The 20,347-nt window shown below is 42.2% G+C and overlaps 1 protein-coding gene across 14 annotated transcripts; it reads left to right on the forward strand.

The window, feature by feature from the left end:
• Window positions 1–1,290: 1,290 nt before the first annotated feature.
• Window positions 1,291–17,544, forward strand: LOC138622886 (ELKS/Rab6-interacting/CAST family member 1-like). 14 transcript variants are annotated; one of them, XM_069702016.1, is made up of 23 exons: window positions 1,291–1,492; window positions 2,739–2,911; window positions 3,006–3,554; window positions 3,689–3,877; window positions 6,813–7,104; window positions 7,857–7,984; window positions 8,098–8,172; window positions 8,258–8,413; window positions 8,619–8,786; window positions 9,033–9,200; window positions 9,336–9,473; window positions 9,608–9,748; window positions 9,925–10,065; window positions 10,260–10,453; window positions 11,187–11,201; window positions 12,027–12,162; window positions 12,285–12,416; window positions 12,698–12,754; window positions 13,424–13,584; window positions 13,801–14,011; window positions 14,816–14,911; window positions 15,987–16,172; window positions 16,969–17,544. In XM_069702016.1, exons 3-23 carry the CDS (start codon window positions 3,009–3,011, stop codon window positions 17,104–17,106), a joined length of 3,468 nt encoding a protein of 1,155 aa, XP_069558117.1. In that variant the 5' UTR covers window positions 1,291–1,492; window positions 2,739–2,911; window positions 3,006–3,008; the 3' UTR covers window positions 17,107–17,544. The 14 variants fall into 14 exon arrangements, 9 of the variants coding, with proteins under 9 accessions (XP_069558117.1, XP_069558118.1, XP_069558119.1 ...); XR_011311045.1 differs by lacking the exon at window positions 16,969–17,544 and adding an exon at window positions 15,155–15,233 and having other exon boundaries at window positions 2,739–3,554; window positions 15,987–16,076; XM_069702017.1 differs by having other exon boundaries at window positions 2,739–3,554; window positions 11,190–11,201.
• The last annotated feature ends 2,803 nt before the right edge of the window (window positions 17,545–20,347 follow it).

Below are 20,347 nucleotides of genomic sequence, written 5' to 3' on the forward strand. Positions count from 1 at the left end.
CATGAACGCTATAATAAGCACTTTCGAAATCATTTAATAGAAAGCTTTACTGCATTCGTTTGGGATGCATTAACGGAAGATATTAATTGGAGTCGATGCGTTTTCCATTATCATCATTATCATAGAAAGACTGTGGGCGAAGTGGGCAACTTGCCAAAGGCCCCGAGGGACCCTAAAAGCCCCGTGTTCATTCAACTCCACTGATTTTGGTCATTTTGATTACAAACGGCTGTTGCATTTAATTCATGATTGTTTAGTGTCATGGGGGCACTACGTTGACTCATCATATTCTATTTTTAACTGTTGTCTGTTGTTGGCAGAGTTGCCACAGAAGCCTTTTTATGATGGAAAAATAAAGTGTAAGATTTCTGCCCATTGGCCCAGAACAGATGAATTTGGCCATAATTTTGAAACCCCAACTGCATTGTACCGAAAGTGTTTTTCATTCACAAATTAATTTTTTGTTTTTTTTCTGAAAAATAGACAGGTTTACTTCTAAGACTAAAGATATTTGTAAAATATTACAACTACATAAGAGTATAGCTTCTATGCAATGTCAACGTTATAGGCTAATTTAATAATTTTACAATAAATTCAAAAACAACATTAATCTGAGTTGTTAATTTTATTCTGCTTGTGTGTTTTAGTTATGATTTTTTTTTAATGTTACCATCCATTTAGGTTGTTTAATACATTATAAATGGGAAAAAAGGAACTTATTTTTATTCGCTTAATGCAGTCTTTAATGGCAGATAAAAATGGCCCTGAATACTGGCATACACATAAAAGACTCAATTTCAGTTTATTGAGTTTTGTGAAAAAATAATCAGAAAAACGGTTGTTTTTTTTGTGCACACTGTGGAAGATACAATTTTCCAACAGGTAAGCACTGCCCCCTGCTGGTATTTGTTAACTAAACATGCCAAAAATGTATCTGCTCATTATTTTACTAAAAATGAAGTCCTCGGTGATGAGAGCAGTCTATAATGGGTCATCATCATCATCATCATCTGTCTGGCTGATATTTTATTGTTAACATAAGTAGGGGAGATTCTCAATTAAACGGTGGTCCATTGTTGATATCTTACTGATTTCTATTTTGAGATACTTTACTGCACAACTTGTACTATTGCATTCATTCAAAGCGCTGTATTCTTGTGAGGATGTTGGTAGGTCTGTCCCGCAGACTGTACGGCCTTGTCTACGTTCCCTCCACCACGGGGTCGTGACCGCGCATTTAAAATTCAAGCGTGGCGAGGAAGACCGTCGTGAACGCGCGCAGGAGGCTTGACGTCACTGAGGCGCCCTGGCTCTCCTGAGCCGCTGCTGCTGCTGCTGGCAAAAAAAAAAAAAAAAAAAAAAAAAAAGATGGGAAATTCAGATAGACATTTATCGACCATTTAACATAAAATGACCGTTTTTGCAGCCGATTTCCATTTGACGGAGGATTCAGTACCGGCACCGATTTGAGCTCCACCAGACAACGAAAAAGGTAGTTTGTTTGGAGAGGTATTTTTATTTATTTATTTTTCTCCACTGGCTATTGTGTTAGCGAGGAAAAAAAAAAAAAAGATTCTGCTTGACCACAAATTGGGTGGACTAGCCTCCATATGTCACAGCCAGCTAACGTCGGGCGCGTTGATATTTAACCTCTTTCCGTGATAATTGACTTCTCGGCTGTGAACGTGAAAGCTCAGGAGGCAGAAAACTGGCTTAAAATGAAAAGCCGCTCAGCAGAGGTGGAAGAAATGGATATGGTTTGGATATGGGTGTCTCCAAAAGCAGACGCTCTTACGGAGTCGGTAGGGGCTGTGCTTTAAACGCTTTAATTCCGGTTAAATGTGTGACATTCAAACACGGCAATCAATGAACTTATCACCTCAAACATCTAACTATCTAGTCGACCAAGTAGTTGTGTGCGTTTGTGTCAGATTTTCCAAACTGGGTAGATTTTTTTTTTTTTTTTTTTTTTTTTTCCTTCCCCTCTCCTACAACGTCCACCATGGACAATCCCCTTTTTTTTTTTTTTTTTTTTTTCCTCCCTCCCTTGCTAGTTTTAATCCACAGCGTCAGCACATATGAAAGGACATTATTTCCCGAGTTTATTTCGCAAACAAAAATAGACGAAAGTGTTTTTACGCACGCGTTTTAAAGCAGACGCTAACCGGTTACTGTAAAGGCGTTGTTGAAGATGGAAATGTCAGCCGCTGCTTGTTAGCCGGCGTGGTAACGTGACATTTAGCTGCTAAAGCAAGGCCACGCAGACTGAAGTTAAATTGGCTGTGGCGGAAATTCACTTACGAACGATTTGTCTTTTTGTTTATAACAACAGTTAAAATCACTGTTGCTAAAAAGAAAGAAAAAGAAGTCTGATCAGATCTATCCAACCTCTGTAAACATTATATACCAGAATTTTGATCCAAATTGTAGGATTGTGATTTACCAGCAATATATTTTATTGAAATCTAAAATGATTGGTTGTAAAAACTTTCCACTACCTATGTAAATATAACGGGTCTTGAGAAGAGGTTTTTTTTTTTTTTTTTTTTTGGTTCTTAGACTTCATGTAGTTACATAACTGTTTGTACTGCAGAAGGGAATCAGGGGAACCTGTACACATATAGTCCCCGCTGGATTGATCTCGGTTCAGTTAGGTTTTCGTATCACTTTTTCCAGTTTACATGCATTCAGTTGTCTTATTAAACTAACGGCGGTGTCTTTTTGTTGTGCTTTTATAGGTGACGACTGTGTTTTCTTTTGCCGGTTGGTGTCACCCCCTTGCAACACTGGACAGCCCCCCCCTCACCCCAGTTGGAAGAGGAATGTCTGTTAGCGTTGCCTGTCATATCATGACCATTGCGCACACTGTCTCCAATTGAGGCAGAATCACGACTACAGATTCACACTATTGGTGAAAGTCACAACCACAAACTCTGCAAAGATATCTACAAATACCCGGGGTCGTATTTCAGTTTTGCTTTCAGCTCATTCTTTCTATTTAGCAGAACATGTACGGTAGTGCCCGCTCTGTTGGCAGAGGGGATGCCAACCATAGTGGAGGCAGAGATGGAGGTGGGACTGGTAGTCAGGGATCTGGTCGCTCCCCTCGCCTCCCCCGCTCTCCACGGATGGGACACCGCCGTACCAACAGCACCGGAGGCAGCGGAGGAGGACCTGGTGGAGCAGGAGGCAAGACGCTTTCCATGGAGAACATCCAGTCCCTCAATGCTGCGTATGCCACCTCAGGACCAATGTACCTGAGTGACAATGAGGTCGCCATGGCAGGTGACCACCTTCTCAAGAGTGGTGGGACGGTGACAACCATGGGGAGACAGAGGGTGATCTATGGGTCAAGAGGTAGCAACAGTGGAGTTGTAGCCGCTAGCACTCCCAATATCTCCACCTCAGTGCCTGCCAATGCTGTGCTGCCAGCAGGCATGATGGCAGGAGATGCTCTAGCTTTTGGGGACCACCACATGGCCTCCACAGTGCCCCATTCTCTAAGGCAGGCCAGAGACAACACCATACTAGACCTTCAGGCACAACTTAAAGAGGTATTTTGTTTATATTTTTCCCCAGTATGCAGATTTCCTGTATCAATATTGTGGAGTTTTTCATAAAGAGGTTGACTTTATTGGTCTGACCATATAAGGTAAATATGTGCTAACCATTTATCCTGCTTTGTCAGATTCTGCATGAGAACGAAATGCTGCGGCGCGAAGTTGAAGTAAAGGAGAGCAAACTCAGTTCCTCCATGAATTCTATCAAGACCTTCTGGAGCCCAGAATTAAAAAAGGAGCGAGCTCTCAGGAAAGATGAGGTCTCTAAGATCTCTGTATGGAAGGAGCAGTACCGTGTTATTCAAGATGAAGCACAGGTGAGTGTTCCCATATATTTATTAGAATCAATAGAATGCATGTATTTGCTTTACAGTTCCTGTTTCTGATCTCATCGATTCATTTTTCTCAGTTTGAATACAATCATCAAACTGCCTGGGCCAAACATGTTTGAGTAGAAAATCTATTTCACTCCATGTCAGCTTTAGTGTATTTCTCTTTTATTCTTCTCTCTCTGCATAGGTTAGAGGCCGTTTTTGAACATCTAGTTAATCCTCTTATATATATATATATGCAGCTATATGCTCGTGCTCAGTAGATGAAAGAGGGCTCAAGTCTAATGGCTGCATTAGCATCTCGGTTGTAGAAACTGCTGCATGTGGTTAACACGATAAAAATGTGTAGAAAAGCAAATTTGTAAAAAAAGAAAAAAAAGTGTGTATACTTTAACCAATCCTGAAAATGAAAGAAGAGAGATAACGAGTGGTTGTGACTAGTGCTTTAGATTTACTATTTTAGTTCCGGGCATTCAAGATCTTGGAACATATTGTTCTCTTTTAGTTTATCATATGTTTTGGGTACAGCTGATGTGGCACATTGAGGTGAATTGATCAAACAACAGACCAGGAAAAAAAACCAATATAAGCGTGAGAGTGCCTGCTAATACTCTTTGTCCATAAGTTGGTGTCGATTGCTTTGATTTCTTAAAAAAAAAAAAAAAGTATTACGAGATTTGTTCACGTTCCTGCTTCAGTCCAGCTTGCTCACTCCATACTGGGTATGAAAATTTGAGCATCAAGTCCTCACATCTCTTGTCTAACACCAGACTAAATAGATATATCTCAAAACCCTTTATTATACAGTTGAACATGTGTTACCGTTTATCCCAGTGAGTTATTCTTTTCTGATGTCAGGTGCAGGAACCAAGCACTTTCATACGCCTTTTATTTCCTATTACTACTTCTGTATATATTCATTTTTTGTTTGTTTCTCTTCCTTGGCGTTCCCTCCTTGCTACAGTAAATATAGTGGCACAAACATTGCAAAATTCAAGCCCAATTCCAGGTTCCTCTGTGGGGGTCTGCCAGGCATACTATTTAACAAGTATGGATCGAATAACATTAACTGGAAAAACACAGATAAGGTCTCTTTTTTTTTTCTTTCTCCAAACCCTACACCATGTTGTACGACTTGTGCAAATTAGGTTTCATTAATGAGGAGGAATAGTCTTTTTTTCACTGCGATTCCTAATGGATGGGCAGACCTGTATAATTTGTTGTTTTCACTCCTGCTGAGTCACAGAGTCACACTCTGGACTAATTCCCAGTAATGCCTAACCAGCGCAGGGCTAATCAGCGGGTGCTTTAATTTAAAGATGTCGGCTTTCATATGTCTGCCGCCACCTCCCACGCTGGCACACATGCCATGTACACACACACACACACACACACACACACACACACACACACACACACACACACACACACACACACACACACACACACACACACACACACACACAGCCACAGCCTCAGCCTCAGAGGCATTTGGCTGATTACAGCTTCAGTTAAACTGCATGCCCTCATTGAATGGAGGTCCAACTGAATGTGCGTATGTCTGCAGTTGTATGTTTGTGCATGATTTTGATTTTGGCCACAGCATATCCAACTCCCTACTACAAGGCATTCATCCCTGTTTTCGTCCTTGTGCAGGGTGTAGTAGTGTGAATTGGCTGTCATGTTTGACTTCCCATTTAAGAAATAAGAAAGGGGGAAAAAAAAAAAAAAAAAGGTCGGGTACTAAGAGAATAATCACGAGTTATGTCTTGCTAATGTGGATACAATATCACATTTATCAGAGGCTGCTGTGAAATGCTAGTGATGTTTAATCTACTGATGTAGTGATGCAAGTGCCGCAGACATGAAATTTGAGAATTTAAGAAAAAAGTTTGAATCACAAAGTGAGCACCAGCACTGAGGATAATCCGTAGCAGGTGTTTGACTCATTGTAATCAGTGTCATTACAAGTTTTGTGACTTGGCCTTCGGATCCGTTTATTAATGCGTCCTATCTCTGCTGCTTTGTGCTCACTCAGACACCTGACTTGTCTCTCCTCAGGCAGAGAGTGAGAATATGGGGGCTGAGGAAGGGAGAAGGTGTATTTGTGCGTTGTGTGTGTGTGTGTGTGTGTGTGTGTGTGTGTGTGTGTGTGTGTGTGTGTGTGTGTGTGTGTGTGTGTGTGTGTGTGTGTGTGTGTGTGTGTGTGTGTGTGTGTGTGTGTGTTGGAACGGTGCAGTCACAGCGGTGAGTCAGCCTTAGTCACGGGGTGGAGAGGGTGATGGAAAGGGACGGCTAGTGAGAGGAGAGGTGAGAGTATGAGCGGGAGGAGATGGGGCGAGAGCAGGCAAGGTGGATGAATAGTGTGTGCTGGTGGAGGGAGAAGAAGAGGATGACAAAGGAAGGAAAGGGAGGGGGCTGGAGGCGGAGGACAGAGAAAAACCAAGGCAGGCACTGACTTCTCTCTTTGTTCTGGCATCTGAAAACGCTCGCAGCTGGTTCAGACCGCAGTGTGACAAGGCCTTGTGTTACTGTCTTACAGCAGCTCTGCCAAGTGTCCGTGGCATCCGATGCCACAAACAATGCAATACTATACTGGGCTGATTGTGTTTCACCACTTGTATTTCTCTGGGCATGAAATGTAACACTGTCCACAAGGCCTGCCTGTTGGGCGTGCATCAGTCAGGGCATTGCAACATTTTCAGTCATGATTAGAGGCTGATTTTTAACAGGCTGTTACACAATATTATGGCAGGATCCATTGCCATAAAGTAAAATGTTTGCAGACCATGTATCAAATAACGGTTCATATTTCACCTCATTTACCCCTGTATAAACAATTTAGTAATAAAGGCTAGCAAACAGAGAGAGGAACATATAAATGTCAATAGAAACGCGTGTGTCTCCTCTCTGTTCCCAGCATCTCCAGATGACTGTTCAAGCCCTTCAGGATGAACTCAGGATTCAGAGGGACCTGAACCAGCTTCTCCAGCAGGATCCAGCCAACCAGGGAAGGGACCTGGCCCTTACATCTGAACCTACAGAGGAGAACTACCGGCGGCTACATGGCGAGCACGAGAGGCAGGCCAAAGAACTCTTCCTGCTGAGGAAGACTCTGGAGGAGATGGAGCTGAGGATCGACACACAGAAGCAGACCCTGGGAGCCAGAGACGAGTCCATCAAGAAACTTCTGGAGATGCTGCAGAGCAAAGGTAGGCTTAAGCCTCCAGAGGAGTTTAATTCAGTTTACAGTTAATTAATCCTTATGAAGGACCAGCGGAGACTTGACTCTTAAACTGTGGCCGTTGGCTGCAGGTCTTCTGCTGGCCAGTACATTCTGATTTTTTTTTAACAAAATGTACAAGGGTTAATAGGAAAACCTGAAAACTCTTTCAAATACCTAGTCCATGAATTTTTTTTTTTTTTTAGGTCTGAGCAGTTATTGGTCTCAGGTTATCACTTTAAGCCTTTATGCTTTAGCCTTCAGCCACAGGGCATTCTTTGATCCATAAACTGGTCATAATGCATTCTTTAAACTCATGCAGGAGCTTGTTGAAACCTAAGGCGCCTCCCAAAATAATTACATGTTATGATCCAAGGCGCACAAAACCATGTTTGACGAACTCAAACATACAGGAAACTAAGAAGGAACCCAAAAGCTCTTCATAAAAATAACTTGGATGAATATAAATATATCTGCAAACAAATGACATGCTGTGTGCTTTAGCCATTATTTGTTTTTTGATTCATGTCGGATGTGGAGTTGCAAACCCAGTGTTTAGACATCCTTTCCTGCTCAACAGATCAGCTTTTGTCTTGCGCATAAAATAGCCTCGGCTTTCATGTTAGCCTCTGCGAGTCTACCACATGACTCATGATGGTCAGGTTCTAAACCTCCTGACTAGATACATGCACCTCTGCCTACTTCATCATGGTAACCAAGTTGTTTTGTTTGCTGTGTCAGGGCCATCTGCCAAGGCATCAGAGGAGGACCAGGAGAGGACCAGGAGACTGGCTGACGCAGAGATGCACAGGCATCACCTCGAGAGTTTACTGGACCAGAGAGACAGAGAGATTAATGCACTAAGAGAGGTAATGTCCAGTTCATCCATTACGACCTAAACATGACAATGAAAGGTCACTGCATATTTAACTGCACATAGATATCGTATGCATACAGACATGTTTGATTTCTGACCCAACAGGAGCTGCACCGTCGATACGAAGGAACACCTGAATCTACCAAAACTAAGGCCCTACAAACTGTCATCGACATGAAGGTGAGGATTTAAATGAAGAAGTGTGTGCGTGTTTGTTGTGCGTCACTCTATAATATGTGTGTTAACTCTTCCTCATCCACCCCAGGATGCAAAAATTAACTCAATGGACCGGAACCTCAGGGACATGGAGGAGGAGCTGCTAATGATGAAATCCAACGGACTTCTGAGCTGTGAGGAGCGTCAGGAGGAGATGAAGCAGATGGAGGTGTACCGCAGTCACACCAAGTTCATGAAGAACAAGGTCAGAGACAACGTGACAACTGCTATGATTCCTGTCTCTTATTGTCTGTTCTATGCTCTTACATAAAACACATTTAAAGGAGGACTCAAACTTCTCTGAAATATTGTTGTTCGGCATCTGTTAATCTTGAATACACAAATAAAAACCTCACGTTCATGTCCATTCCTCCCTCTTTCTTTGCCCCTGTTTGCTTCATCTTTTTCAGATGGACCAGGTGAAGCAGGACCTCTCCAGGAAGGACACGGAGCTGCTTGGTTTGCAGACTAAACTAGAGACACTAACCAACCAGTTCTCCGACAGCAAGCAACACATCGAAGTCCTCAAGGAATCCCTCACTGCCAAAGAGCAGCGTGCGGCCATCTTACAGACGGAGGTACAGCAGATACATGTATATTCTCTTACCCAGTGGAATGTATGGTTAAACAACAGGGGAACTTCAAGGATAAATACAGTATGTGAAGTGGCTTATTTCTGATTAATAGAGCTGCAAACAGAAGCACAAAAATGACCTTGTATTAGAACGATTTCCTGTTTTCTTTGCCACAATGATCTAAAGATTGTGAGCAGGACACATTTGAGGCTTGTTGATGTTGTAAGTTGTCCACTCTTTCCTGTACAGGTGGATGCCTTACGCCTGCGCTTGGAAGAGAAGGAGGCAACTCTGAATAAGAAGAGTAAGCAGATACAGGAAATGTCAGAGGAGAAGGGAACTCTCAATGGTGAAATCCATGACCTCAAGGACATGCTGGAGGTTAAGGAGCGCAAAGTCAATGTGCTACAGAAGAAGGTGATGTTGACAAAGAAGCATTTACGAGAACTTCTGTTTAATTTGTTTGCCACAAAGACGCACGCATCATGTCACAGTGCGTGTCCTGTGGTTGATGTCCACTTTGACTGGTGGTTATTCGTGTTTGGCCTGCAGATTGAGAACCTGCAGGAGCAGCTGAGGGACAAGGAGAAGCAGATGAGCAGCCTGAAGGAGAGAGTGAAGTCCTTGCAGGCGGACACTTCCAATACCGACACTGCTCTCACGACACTGGAGGAGTCTCTTGCCGAAAAGGTGAATTAATGTCTGCACAAGTGACTAGTGTCTTTGCAAACTGGAATCTGTACTTGCATTTATGTTATTTTGGGGCTGATTATCCCGAATGTGTGAAAGCATCTTGCCTGCTTGTTCGTCCTACCTGGTTTTAGGAGCGCATCATTGAGCGTCTAAAGGAGCAGCGAGACAGAGACGACCGGGAAAAGACGGAGGAGCTTGACTGTACCAAGAAGGAACTGAAAGAGTTGAAGGAGAGATTGAGTTTACTGCAGGGAGACCTGTCGGACAGAGAGGTGAGAAACGGATGCAAGCTCACACCAAGACAGGCAAACTCTTCTTTGCTTTGATTCCATTTGGGATGAGTCATGGATGCCTGTATTTGATCGAATGTATTTTCAGTCTCATGCTCTGTCGGTTTAATAAGCTGGAAAAGGTTCACCCATACGTCTGTGTATGTGTGTATATTCAGACCTCTCTGCTGGACCTGAAGGAGCATGCATCGTCCCTGGCTTCCTCAGGGCTGAAAAAAGACTCCAAACTCAAGAGTCTGGAGATCACCTTGGAGCAGAAGAGGGAGGAGTGCCTCAAACTGGAAAATCAGCTGAAGAGAGTGAGATACCTTTAAATGATAATAAAAAGCAAACAAACGGGCATTTCATGTCATGTAGGTGACTAAGCTCAACATTATATTATTTCATATTTATTTTATATAATTATGATGTAGTCTGATAGTTTTTCCACTTTTCTGGTCCTTGCCTTCTGACCCTGAAGTAGTTTTTAACCAGAGTCTTGTCAAACTGTCAGGCTCAAAATGCAGCACTGGAAGCTCAAGCCAACACCGAGCTGGCCGAGCGCATTAAGAACCTCGAGCAGGAAGTGGCCCGCCACAAAGAGGATTCTGGGAAGGCGCAGGCTGAGGTTGACCGCCTCCTGGAGATACTTCGGGAAATGGAGAATGAGAAGAATGACAAGGACAAAAAGATCAGTGAGCTGGAGAGGTGGGTTTAAACAGCTTAATTGTCAATGTGAACATGTGCATGCTGAATGTTCATGGAGTGGACACAAAAACAGGAATATATCAAAGTCCCTAATGAGGAATAATGGAGCTCCGCATTTTGTCTCAGAAAAGCTTAAGATCCCTTTAAATCGCTCTTTACGGAGGTTGTTTTTATACGCAGCAGGTTTCTGATTGTTTGCTGTGAAGTAAGTGTCAAAGTGGAAGAAGCTTTGAATGATTGAATCTTTCGTGTGCTGTTTTTTGTGGCCGTGAGCAGAAAGCATAATGCAACTTCTATCTGTTTTTGTTTCTGCTATCTCGGACTTTTAACTTTTGTTCCTCACAAGTGATGCAAATTGTGGATTGATGCCATAACGTCACTCCTGAAGATTTTTGCGCCGGAACATTAAATGTATCTTATTTAGACATCTGAGCAGTATTGTTTTTATAGTGGTGGAATGTGTTAGCCCATCTGTTTTAATGGTGATGTGCAGAGCTACAACAATTTTTAATTTGCAATTTTTTTCCCCCCATGTCATATCTGCAACTTTCCTATAAGTGATGAACTGTGTGAACTTGCAACATCAGAGTACAGAAAAGATGCTACATATTCCTTGAGCTGACGTGTATAAGCTCCCACCCTTCTCGCCTATTCTTCATATTTGCTTTCATTCTTAGTCTAAGTCTGCTTCTCTCTTTACTGCGTTCTTGTCTTTACTCTGGAAATGTCCCAGCAGCATGGCCTCCAGGTTAGTATTTGCACTCTTCTCTACCCTTAACCATGACACCTTTTTCTCCTCGCCCTCTTCTCACATTTCTCTCCCTATGTTTGTCTGCCTCCCCCTCTCCATCTTGCCTCACCAAAGTATGTGGAGCTGCAAGCAATTGTCTTTTTTCTGGCATATTGAACTCCTTGTCTCTCCCCTTACTTATGTGCGGGCTCATTTTTCCTCTTTTGCCTTCTTACTGTTTCGTCTCTCACCCCGAGTCAGATCTAAGATTGCGTCTTTGCAGGGCTCTCTAGTGCCTTGCAGAAGCAAGTCTGTAAGGCTGTAGTTTGTAACTGTGTGTTTATAAAGGGCATCCTTTCTTGTATGTCGACATTTGATTTGAAAATAGTTTTTTATTTGCGTCGCTAAGTATTGATGATCATTTGAGTATGATCAATTGGCTACAATCTTAGTGGTAACATCAGAGTCGTCAAGCACAGATCTAATGTGCAATGTTTATATTTGGCGCCATGACTATATTTGCATGAAATCTTTTATTTACCTGTGGATGGACAATCTGTTTCATTCACCCATAAACTAAATGTGTTGAAATACATTGCTGTATTCGAAAATTATCGCTGTGCACTTTTGTGTAAAACACAGTTTCACTCCTCAGTTGGAATCGGACCCCAAAATGTGATCAGGCCACTAAAAACACAAATTATTTGCAGAACTTTTTCCCACATTTGTTGTCCTTTTTTTTGTTGTTTATAGTCTAAAAGATAAATGTTAAATTTTTTTGTCAGGTTGTCTGTGCATTCTCTTTCCGAATAGAATATATAATGGTACATGGTTCCTCTGTAGGCAAATGAAAGACCAGTCCAAAAAAGTGGCATCACTGAAGCACAAGGAGCAGGTGGAGAAGAGCAGGAATGCTCGACTTGTGGACGAAGCCAGGAAGAGGGAGGACAACCAGTCTGAGACCTCCCAGCAGGTGAAGGTGAGGCTCGTGTATTGATTGCCCGGTCTGCGTACACCCTGGAGGAAAGTCCACATGTGGTAGCACTGCCTTGTGAGGTCTAACAAGGCAGACTTTTGACTTGTCCTTCCCCTGTTCCGAAGGACACTCTGCGTCAGAAGAGCGAGCGTATCGAGGAGCTGGAGGAGGCCTTGAGAGAGAGCGTTCAAATCACTGCTGAGAGAGAGATGGTGCTCGCGCAGGAGGAGGCTGCCAGGTCATTCCAGGAGAAACAGGTGCACAACCCACACAAAAACACGCATGCGTGACAAAACAATATCAATCAACTACCGGGACCATACCTATACAGTATGTGAATATCTAAACTTGTGTGTGTAGAGGTCCAAGAAACGCCTTCATATACTGCGATTCTTTCTCTACCCCCGTTCTGCTGCCATTGTCGTGTTGCTCATCCTCTCCACCTTCCTCCACTCCTCCTCCTCCTCTTCTTTCTCAGTTCTTTTATCTTTTCTTCTCGTTTTCTCTTGTTTTCTCTCTGCTACACACCGCCTCTCAGAAGCACTCACTCAAACCAATGCATGAGTCCAACCTCGCCCACTTTAAGTGGTCCAAGGTATGAGCCCAGTCTGTGTGACCTCCCACCAACGAGCAGCAACACGTAGGGGGGGTGGGGGTGGACACAATAAAAGCAACACTTCTACAATTCATGCAGTCTAATGCAACAACCCTGCAGTGGATATGTTTGTAAAGTTTGGTAATTTAAGGGGGCTTTGAGTTTGATGTTGTTGGACTCCATGTTTTTGTAAAGTGTTGCTGTTGTTTCCAGCCCATGTCATTTTTGTGTTATTTTGTTTACCTGCTGTTTGCTTATAAAATAATGTTTATGAACCGGTTTGCTCATACACCAGCCAATAAAACTCTGAGTTTGAGGATGAATTATTCACTTATTTTCTCGTTCACTCAGTGGTGATTAAAGTATATTTTAATATGAAACAACAAAGGTGCTTTAGTGGCTTTTTTTTTATTTTATTTTTTTTAAAGCAAACGGCAGGTAAATGAAATCTAGTTCTATAGTTTACCCATACCTATGTTATCATTAGTTTCTAAGACATTTCCAACAGCTCACATGAATCCTGCTGCCCCTTCTTCTTATTAGAGCAGTTCACACTGACAAGTCATCAAAAAAGGCCCAATGCTTTCACTGAAGGAAATGGTAATCTATTTTACTGTATTAATCGCTGTGTGTGTGTGTGTGTGCGTGTGTGTGTGTGTGTGTTCCCAGATGGAGGAGCTCCTGGGGGCCATGGAAAAGGTGAAGCAGGAGCTGGACTCCATGAGGGCCAAGCTGTCCTCCACCCAGCAGTCTCTGTGTGAGAAGGAGGCACACCTCACAACCCTGCGAGCTGAGCGCAGGAAACACCTGGAGGAGGTGCTGGAGATGAAGTAAGCGCGCGCACACACACACACACACACACACACACACACACACACGGGTGGTATATACTCTGGAATATTGATTGCTACCTTAATCTTTTAAAATGTCATCCAATTCTGTCTTTCCCCAGCTGGCAGGCTGATGTTTGGCAATGAATAATAAATGATAATTGAGCTATTTACTTGTGTGGGTAAATGCCATCTTGTTTCATCTCCACCTAACAGGCAGGAGGCGCTGCTGGCCACTATTAGCGAGAAGGACGCTAACATTGCACTTCTGGAGTTGTCCTCCTCTAAGAAGAAGAAGACCCAGGATGAGGTGGCTCTGCTGAAAAGGGAGAAGGACAGACTGGTGCAGCAGCTCAAGCAGCAGGTGGGCAACGGGAACACAGGACTGAGATATTACAGTGGTTTAAGGAGTCTCGCCATGATTATGGTAAATGGTCTGTACTTGTATAGCGCTTTATCACCTTTCGGTCTCAAAGTGCTTTAACGTGGTTTTCCCATTCACCCATTCACACACTAGTGAGACAGATCACCGTGCAAGGTGCTGCCATCAGGAGCGCATTCACACACCGATGGTACGCCATCGGGAGCAACTTAGGGTTCAGTGTCTTGCTCAAGGACACTTAGGCATGTGGACAGGAGGAGCGGGGGATCGAGCCACCAACCTTCCGATTAGTGCGCAACCCTCTCTACCGTCTGAGCCACAGTCTCCCCTGATCATGTCACTTCCTACATGTTAAAGCACTGAAATGCAGTGTCATGTTTTGTCTGGAAAGAATGAACTCTGGCAGTCAGTAGAATTTTACAGTAGCATTGTTGTCAGCAGGAACATTGCAAGATGACCTGACAAATCAGAGTAAATATTTTCAGCATAAAACCTTGGAGCAATAAATGGTAAATGGTCTGCACTCATAAAGCACTTCATCGCCTCTGTGGCGTCAAAGCTGCTCAGTTTGCCTCCCATTCGTCGCTCACGCACACATTCACACACCACCGACTACCCTGCCGTCGGGAGCAACTCGGCGTGTCTCGCCCAAATACACTTTGGCATGTGGATTATGTTAGGTTAGGATTTAACCGCCAACCTGCTCTACCATCTGAGCCACAGCCGCCCCAAAAACCTCAGTACTTACGCTAAAAAAAAAAAAAAAAAAAATCACCCAGGGGCCACCATGACTGTGTGACTCTCCCTTCACTTTGCTTAGGTGTTTTTCGCTCTGTTTTTAATTTTCAGACTCAGAACAGGATGAAGCTGATGGCAGACAACTATGAGGATGACCATCTGAAGACTGCACCTGATCAGACAAATCACAAACCCTCTCCAGATCAGGTAGTTTAATGAACCACCACTTAGTTTTGATAACGTCTCGTTTTCATCCTGAACAGGTTCTCTGAAATCCCTGCAGTTGATTACATAACAAGGTCATGTATGTTAAAAAAAAAAAGAAAAAAAGCTGAAGGGAACTAAAATTGTGACATGGAAGTTTTCCTTTGTTTTTGTTTACTCGTCTGTTTACACACTAACCAAATCTTCCTCTCTAATGCTGCGATTGGCTCACCTTGTGGCTAACAGGATGATGAGGAGGGTATTTGGGCGTAGCCAACCTTTTGCCCTCCCCCACCCCTCTCTCTCAGCCATTTTGTTCAGAAGGGTGAGCGCGTAAAAAAAAAAAAAGAAAAAAAAAAAGGCCAGACCCGTCACACCTTTCTTCAATGCATCATTGGCATGTGTACTTGTCTTCCATTAATTTGTGGTTTTCTTAATTGTCACTTCAATCTTCATCGTCATCATTGCTCGTTCTCACAAACTCGTCCTGTGCTTTAATGCTGTTCCTGTATCGTTGTTGTTTTTTCCGGGTGTGAGGGTCAGTGTTTCGTGGGTGTGTGTGTGTGTGTTTGCAAACCAAGTGTCTCATCACCTCAAACTAAAGCATCTTAGCTTTGCATGCCACTGCTGCGACACCTGTGAGCCGCTTCTCGCATCTTAGCCAACACAAGCGGGTTGTTGGAAAGCTGTTTTAACCTCGATGTAATCAGTGGCTGAGTAAGTTGCTTTGTAAGACACTTTGTTGAGCTGCACGAATGTAAATATATGAGTAATTTACCTCCCAAAAAGCTGGCTCACATGTGAGATTGTAATGGAACCATAAGCATGCATGCATGCAGATGATGATGCTTTGTTTTTGTTTTTTTCTTTCATGGGATTTTTTTTGTTTTTGTTTTTAATGCAAGTGGTGTCTTGTGCTCTGTACTTTCTCAATGTTCAACCCTTGAGACTGGACCATAACTGTTTCTGCGTTAAATGTCTAGTGTAATGTTGTTGTGGTTTTTTTTGTTTTTTTTAACCCTTTTTCTTCTCTTTGTCCGTATCATTTACCTCTCTTCCTCTCCCTCCCATCTTTCAGATGATACCCCCTCTTCTTGCCCTGTCCCAGAACCGCAGTAAGCTCAAACTCTACATCGCCCACCTGACAGACCTCTGCCATGACCGAGACCACAGCATCCTCAGCCAGCTCACGCCGCCCTCTCACTACCACAACAGCGACCCCGAAGACTGGGAGGAGGAGCTCCAGAAGATGAGTGTCGAACAGGTAGTGGAAGAACCTCCAGTCACATTACAGCAGCTTGGATTTATGCCTTTAATGAATATTTATATGGTGTAAAGTTAGGGTTTTTTTTGGGGGGGAAGAGGGGGGCATTAACTCTTTGGAGCATAAACTACAGGTATATCGTGTATAATAAAAGGGCTCAACTCTGCGATGACAAATAAGCATCTGGTATGTTTCTTCGATTATTTAAATTAATTAGTCTGTTTTAGTTGAAGGTAGGTTTATTTGTGAAGCAAAGGGACTCCAAGTGCATTACATCAGACCGAGGTATAAAACATTTACAAACACGAGAAAGAAGAGCATATAGAGAATAATAGACAAACACAATTCCAGTGCAGTAATACGTTTCAACTTATGGGGGAAAGTGATTGGTCAAAGGCACAGGAGAAATACACATTTTTTTATTTGAAAGTGGCTAAAGTTTGGACAAATTGAAGATAACCAGGAAGTTGATTTCAATTGGTGTGACTAATTTCTGCTTCTTCCTGTTGTAATAACAAGGATATATTTGTATCTGTGTATAAAAAAAACAACAACAAAAAAAACAAACTCAGTGGGATTGGAGCACTAGTCCTGTGATTTCATTTTCAGGATGATGCAATGATTGTGTCCACAGTGGCATCAGGGATGTTGCCTTTTTAAGGAAGATTAGATGGAGAGTTTTGTGCATGAGGATTCTGATTTTATTTATTTATTTATTTATTTTTTTAAGCCAAAGCAGAATCTTGTTAATGACTAGATTTAAATTCTAAAACAGATTTTTGTTTCTTGCCTCCAGTTGGAGCGGGAGCTGGAAGTGTGTGAGAAGGAGAGCGGAGAGCTGCAGGAGTACGCCAACTCTGTTCTCCAGCAGATTGCAGACTACTGCCCCGATATCCTGGAGCAGGTCGTCAATGCCCTGGAGGAGTCATGCTGACAACACCGACCTCAAACACAACCGGGCGCTGCCCAGGAAGCCCCTACCTCCACCCAGAAAGGCTCCTGGAAGGAAGAGAGAGAAAGAGAGCTGCGGCATTATCTCATCCCGCTGAGCTCTTCTTCTTCTTCGTCTTCGTCCCCCTCGTCTGCCCTGCAACAAACTCTCAGGACCTCTGAGTGCTTTCCTGTCTCGTATGTCGCTCTAATGCCGAGCTGGCAAAATCAAATTAGGGATGTTCACAAAGTCTGGCAAAGTGCTGTTAAATATGGCACATGGAGAAAATATCAGATTACTCGCTGTTCATTTAATGGCAGCCAAAGGTGGCAGATGGTGGAGTCACCTCCTCGCATGTCAGGCAGTTAGTGAAAAGTGAAAAGTTCACCCTTTAACGTTTGCGAACACACCAAATTTGATTTTTGCCCTTTACTATACTTGGGGGGGAGGGGGGGAATATCATTGCACGCAGGTACAACGGGAGAGAAAGGAAATCAGATGAAAGAAGCAAATGTCTGCAACAAAGTCTTGGCGAATACTGCCAACCTTTCTCTCCCTCGACGATGAGGTGCCGTCACCTCACCCACTTTTTGATCTCGGTGTTTTACCCCTTAGATGCCTCTCCCAAATCTCTCAAGTTAGTACTGACTCGGGACAGGAAAGCACTTTTTTTTTTTTTTTTTTTTTTTTTAATCTTTGAGAACTAGGGCGCTGCTACATCTAGAGGGGGGCGGAGAGTTCAGTGGGTACATCACAGAGCCATGTAGAAGCTTGTTTTGTATTTTAGTCAAGTGTTACCTCGGTAGTAACACTTTATAAAATGCCACTTTTTAAACCAAATGAATGCAGCATGTTAATGGATACGTTTCCTGTCCTAGCTCCGAGCTGCGGATCTGTCCATGTAGCCAGGATTAGGTTGTAGGTACGTCACGCTGTCGTCTGTGGTCACTGGCATGAGAGGGGGGGGGGGGGGGGGTCGAGGCATGACCTTTGACACGAATCAAAGATCAGATTTTAGTTACACACTATTTTCTCAATGGATGAGAGAGAGGATTTAAAAAAGAGAAGAAAAAAGAAAAGGAAAAGCTTTTATTATTGGTATTGATTTTTAGATGGTTTTGCACACAACGTCCACTTGTTTATGAGGTATGCAATGTTTCTTTTGAGAACGTTCTAGTGGCCTTGGAGCATGCACAGAGATCAGTACTGGACCTAATGCAGGGATATTTGTTCCTCTGTAAAACTGGTGCTAAGGCATGATTTAAGAACTTTCGGTCTGATCCGCTGATCATCCAGTCTCATCCAAAGTTTCTATAGATGTTACTTAAAGCCCAGCTGATCTTTTGTTTGTCGACTGAAGAATACAAGTAATTCTTTTCTTTTTTGTATTTTCAGATAAATTACAAGTGATGCCTCTGTTGTTGTATTTTTTGAAATCTTCAGGGCTGAGGTTTTTAATTACTAAGTGCATCTACATTTACAGGAAATGAAAGTCACTTTTCAGCAGATTTTGACTTTTCAGATCAGTTTGTAAATAACGTGATATTCAACACGTACAGTGACTGAATAACGGTAACTACGTGGAAGGTGTTGTGCATTCTTTAAAAAAAAAAAAAATATCTGAAGAGTTAAAAGCAGTGCAGTTGTCTTTTGTCTCTAATTTTGTCTTCGGGGCAAAAATGTGTGTGCGTGCGTGTGTGTGTGTGTGACAGTACTGCCATAACTTGCGGAAAGTCATGTTCTATAGAGATATATATAAATATAATACATATATATATATATATATATATGTGTATATATATACATATATATATATATATAAGATGTTTACCGTATCGATATGCATTGAATGTTTGCACAGAATCTTGAAGAGCAAGCTGCTCTGAACAAAATGACCGTTGAGTTTATGTCCTCGACAGAAACCAAGGAAAGAAGTGTCAAAAAAAAAAAAAACTTGTGTCAAAATAACGTGTGAACTAAAAATGTTTTCAAACCGTGACTGTGTGATGGAAGAGTACTTTTCTGGCATTTATTTCTAATCGTCTTTTCTTTTCTTTTTTTTTTTCCACCAAATGGTGATATAAATGTATTATCCTGAGATTCCAGTGTTGTATTTTATTTTCCTCTTTATGTTTAATGTTTTCTTGTTAAGGTTGATGTTTGAGGGAGACTGAGCCAGATGGATAAAAATAAGTCTCCAACCACCATGGGCCTCCTGCTGTTATGAGGAACGCAGCGTTACATAACAAAACGGTGTAAAACTGCGTCACTATATGTCTAAATATAGTCCTTTTTTTTGTGTATCAAACTTCCTGTATGTTGTAGATTTTACAGTTACAATTGGGAGTCTCGTGCTGAAAACAAAACACACCCCTGGTTTTGGAGGATGTGAGTTGGACGCTTGTTTTTGTACTTAATGTCTGTCTAACCTCTGAGATTAATTTCTTTTAACCCCTCACTGTTCACCACTAGGTTCAAAGAAGACGAGCATTTTTTTTAATTTTTTTTTTAAGTGTTTGATTTCCTTTACTTTGGCCTGTGTGTCCCTGCCCTTTGCCTTAATGTCTGGTCATCTCTTTTTCTCGACTTCTTATTGCAGAACACAGAGCTGATTAAAGGGGCTTCTGTCAACGTCATGGTATTCGTTTTTCTTCTCTTTTGCATTTGTATAAGAAATGTACTGCCTTCTGTCTGTTCGTGTTAAGAATCAAACTGTGTAAAAAGAAAGCAAAACAGACATGTTTGTGAGTTATTTGGATTTTGTATGTATGTAAATAAATAAATTATAAGCCTTGCTTTCTTGTTTGAACTTTTTTTTTTTTTTTTTTTCAAATAAGCCCCAGAGATGAAGACACTTTTTTGTTACCGCAAGTCCAGCTTTAAAATGGGACTCGTGTTTGTCGTTTAATTAACTGTAATAACAGTTTACTTCCAGTTTGTTGGCAAAAACTCAACTTAGATTAAAATCTGATAAATTCAGTCATGTTTAGCAGCTCTTTTGAAACTCTTATTATTCTTCCTAAAGTCTTCCTAAACCAATAGTTGTCATGGATCTTTTTTTTTTTTTTTTTTCTGGGCATTTTATTTGAAAGCTCCAGAGCAGCAGAGTACTAAATGGACCCAGAGGTGAAAATGTGTTTCCAAGGTCCAGAAGACAAACATACTAAAAGAAAAAAAATTAATAGAAACCACGGTACAAACATCCGAGATATAAGATTACAAATTGCCAAGTAATAGTTGGTAA

The sequence above is a fragment of the Brachyistius frenatus genome, unplaced genomic scaffold (genome assembly GCF_029030835.1).
Source record: "Brachyistius frenatus isolate BFR_SWC_R1_liver_20210118 unplaced genomic scaffold, ASM2903083v1 Contig_39, whole genome shotgun sequence".
Classification (NCBI taxonomy): domain Eukaryota; kingdom Metazoa; phylum Chordata; class Actinopteri; family Embiotocidae; genus Brachyistius; species Brachyistius frenatus.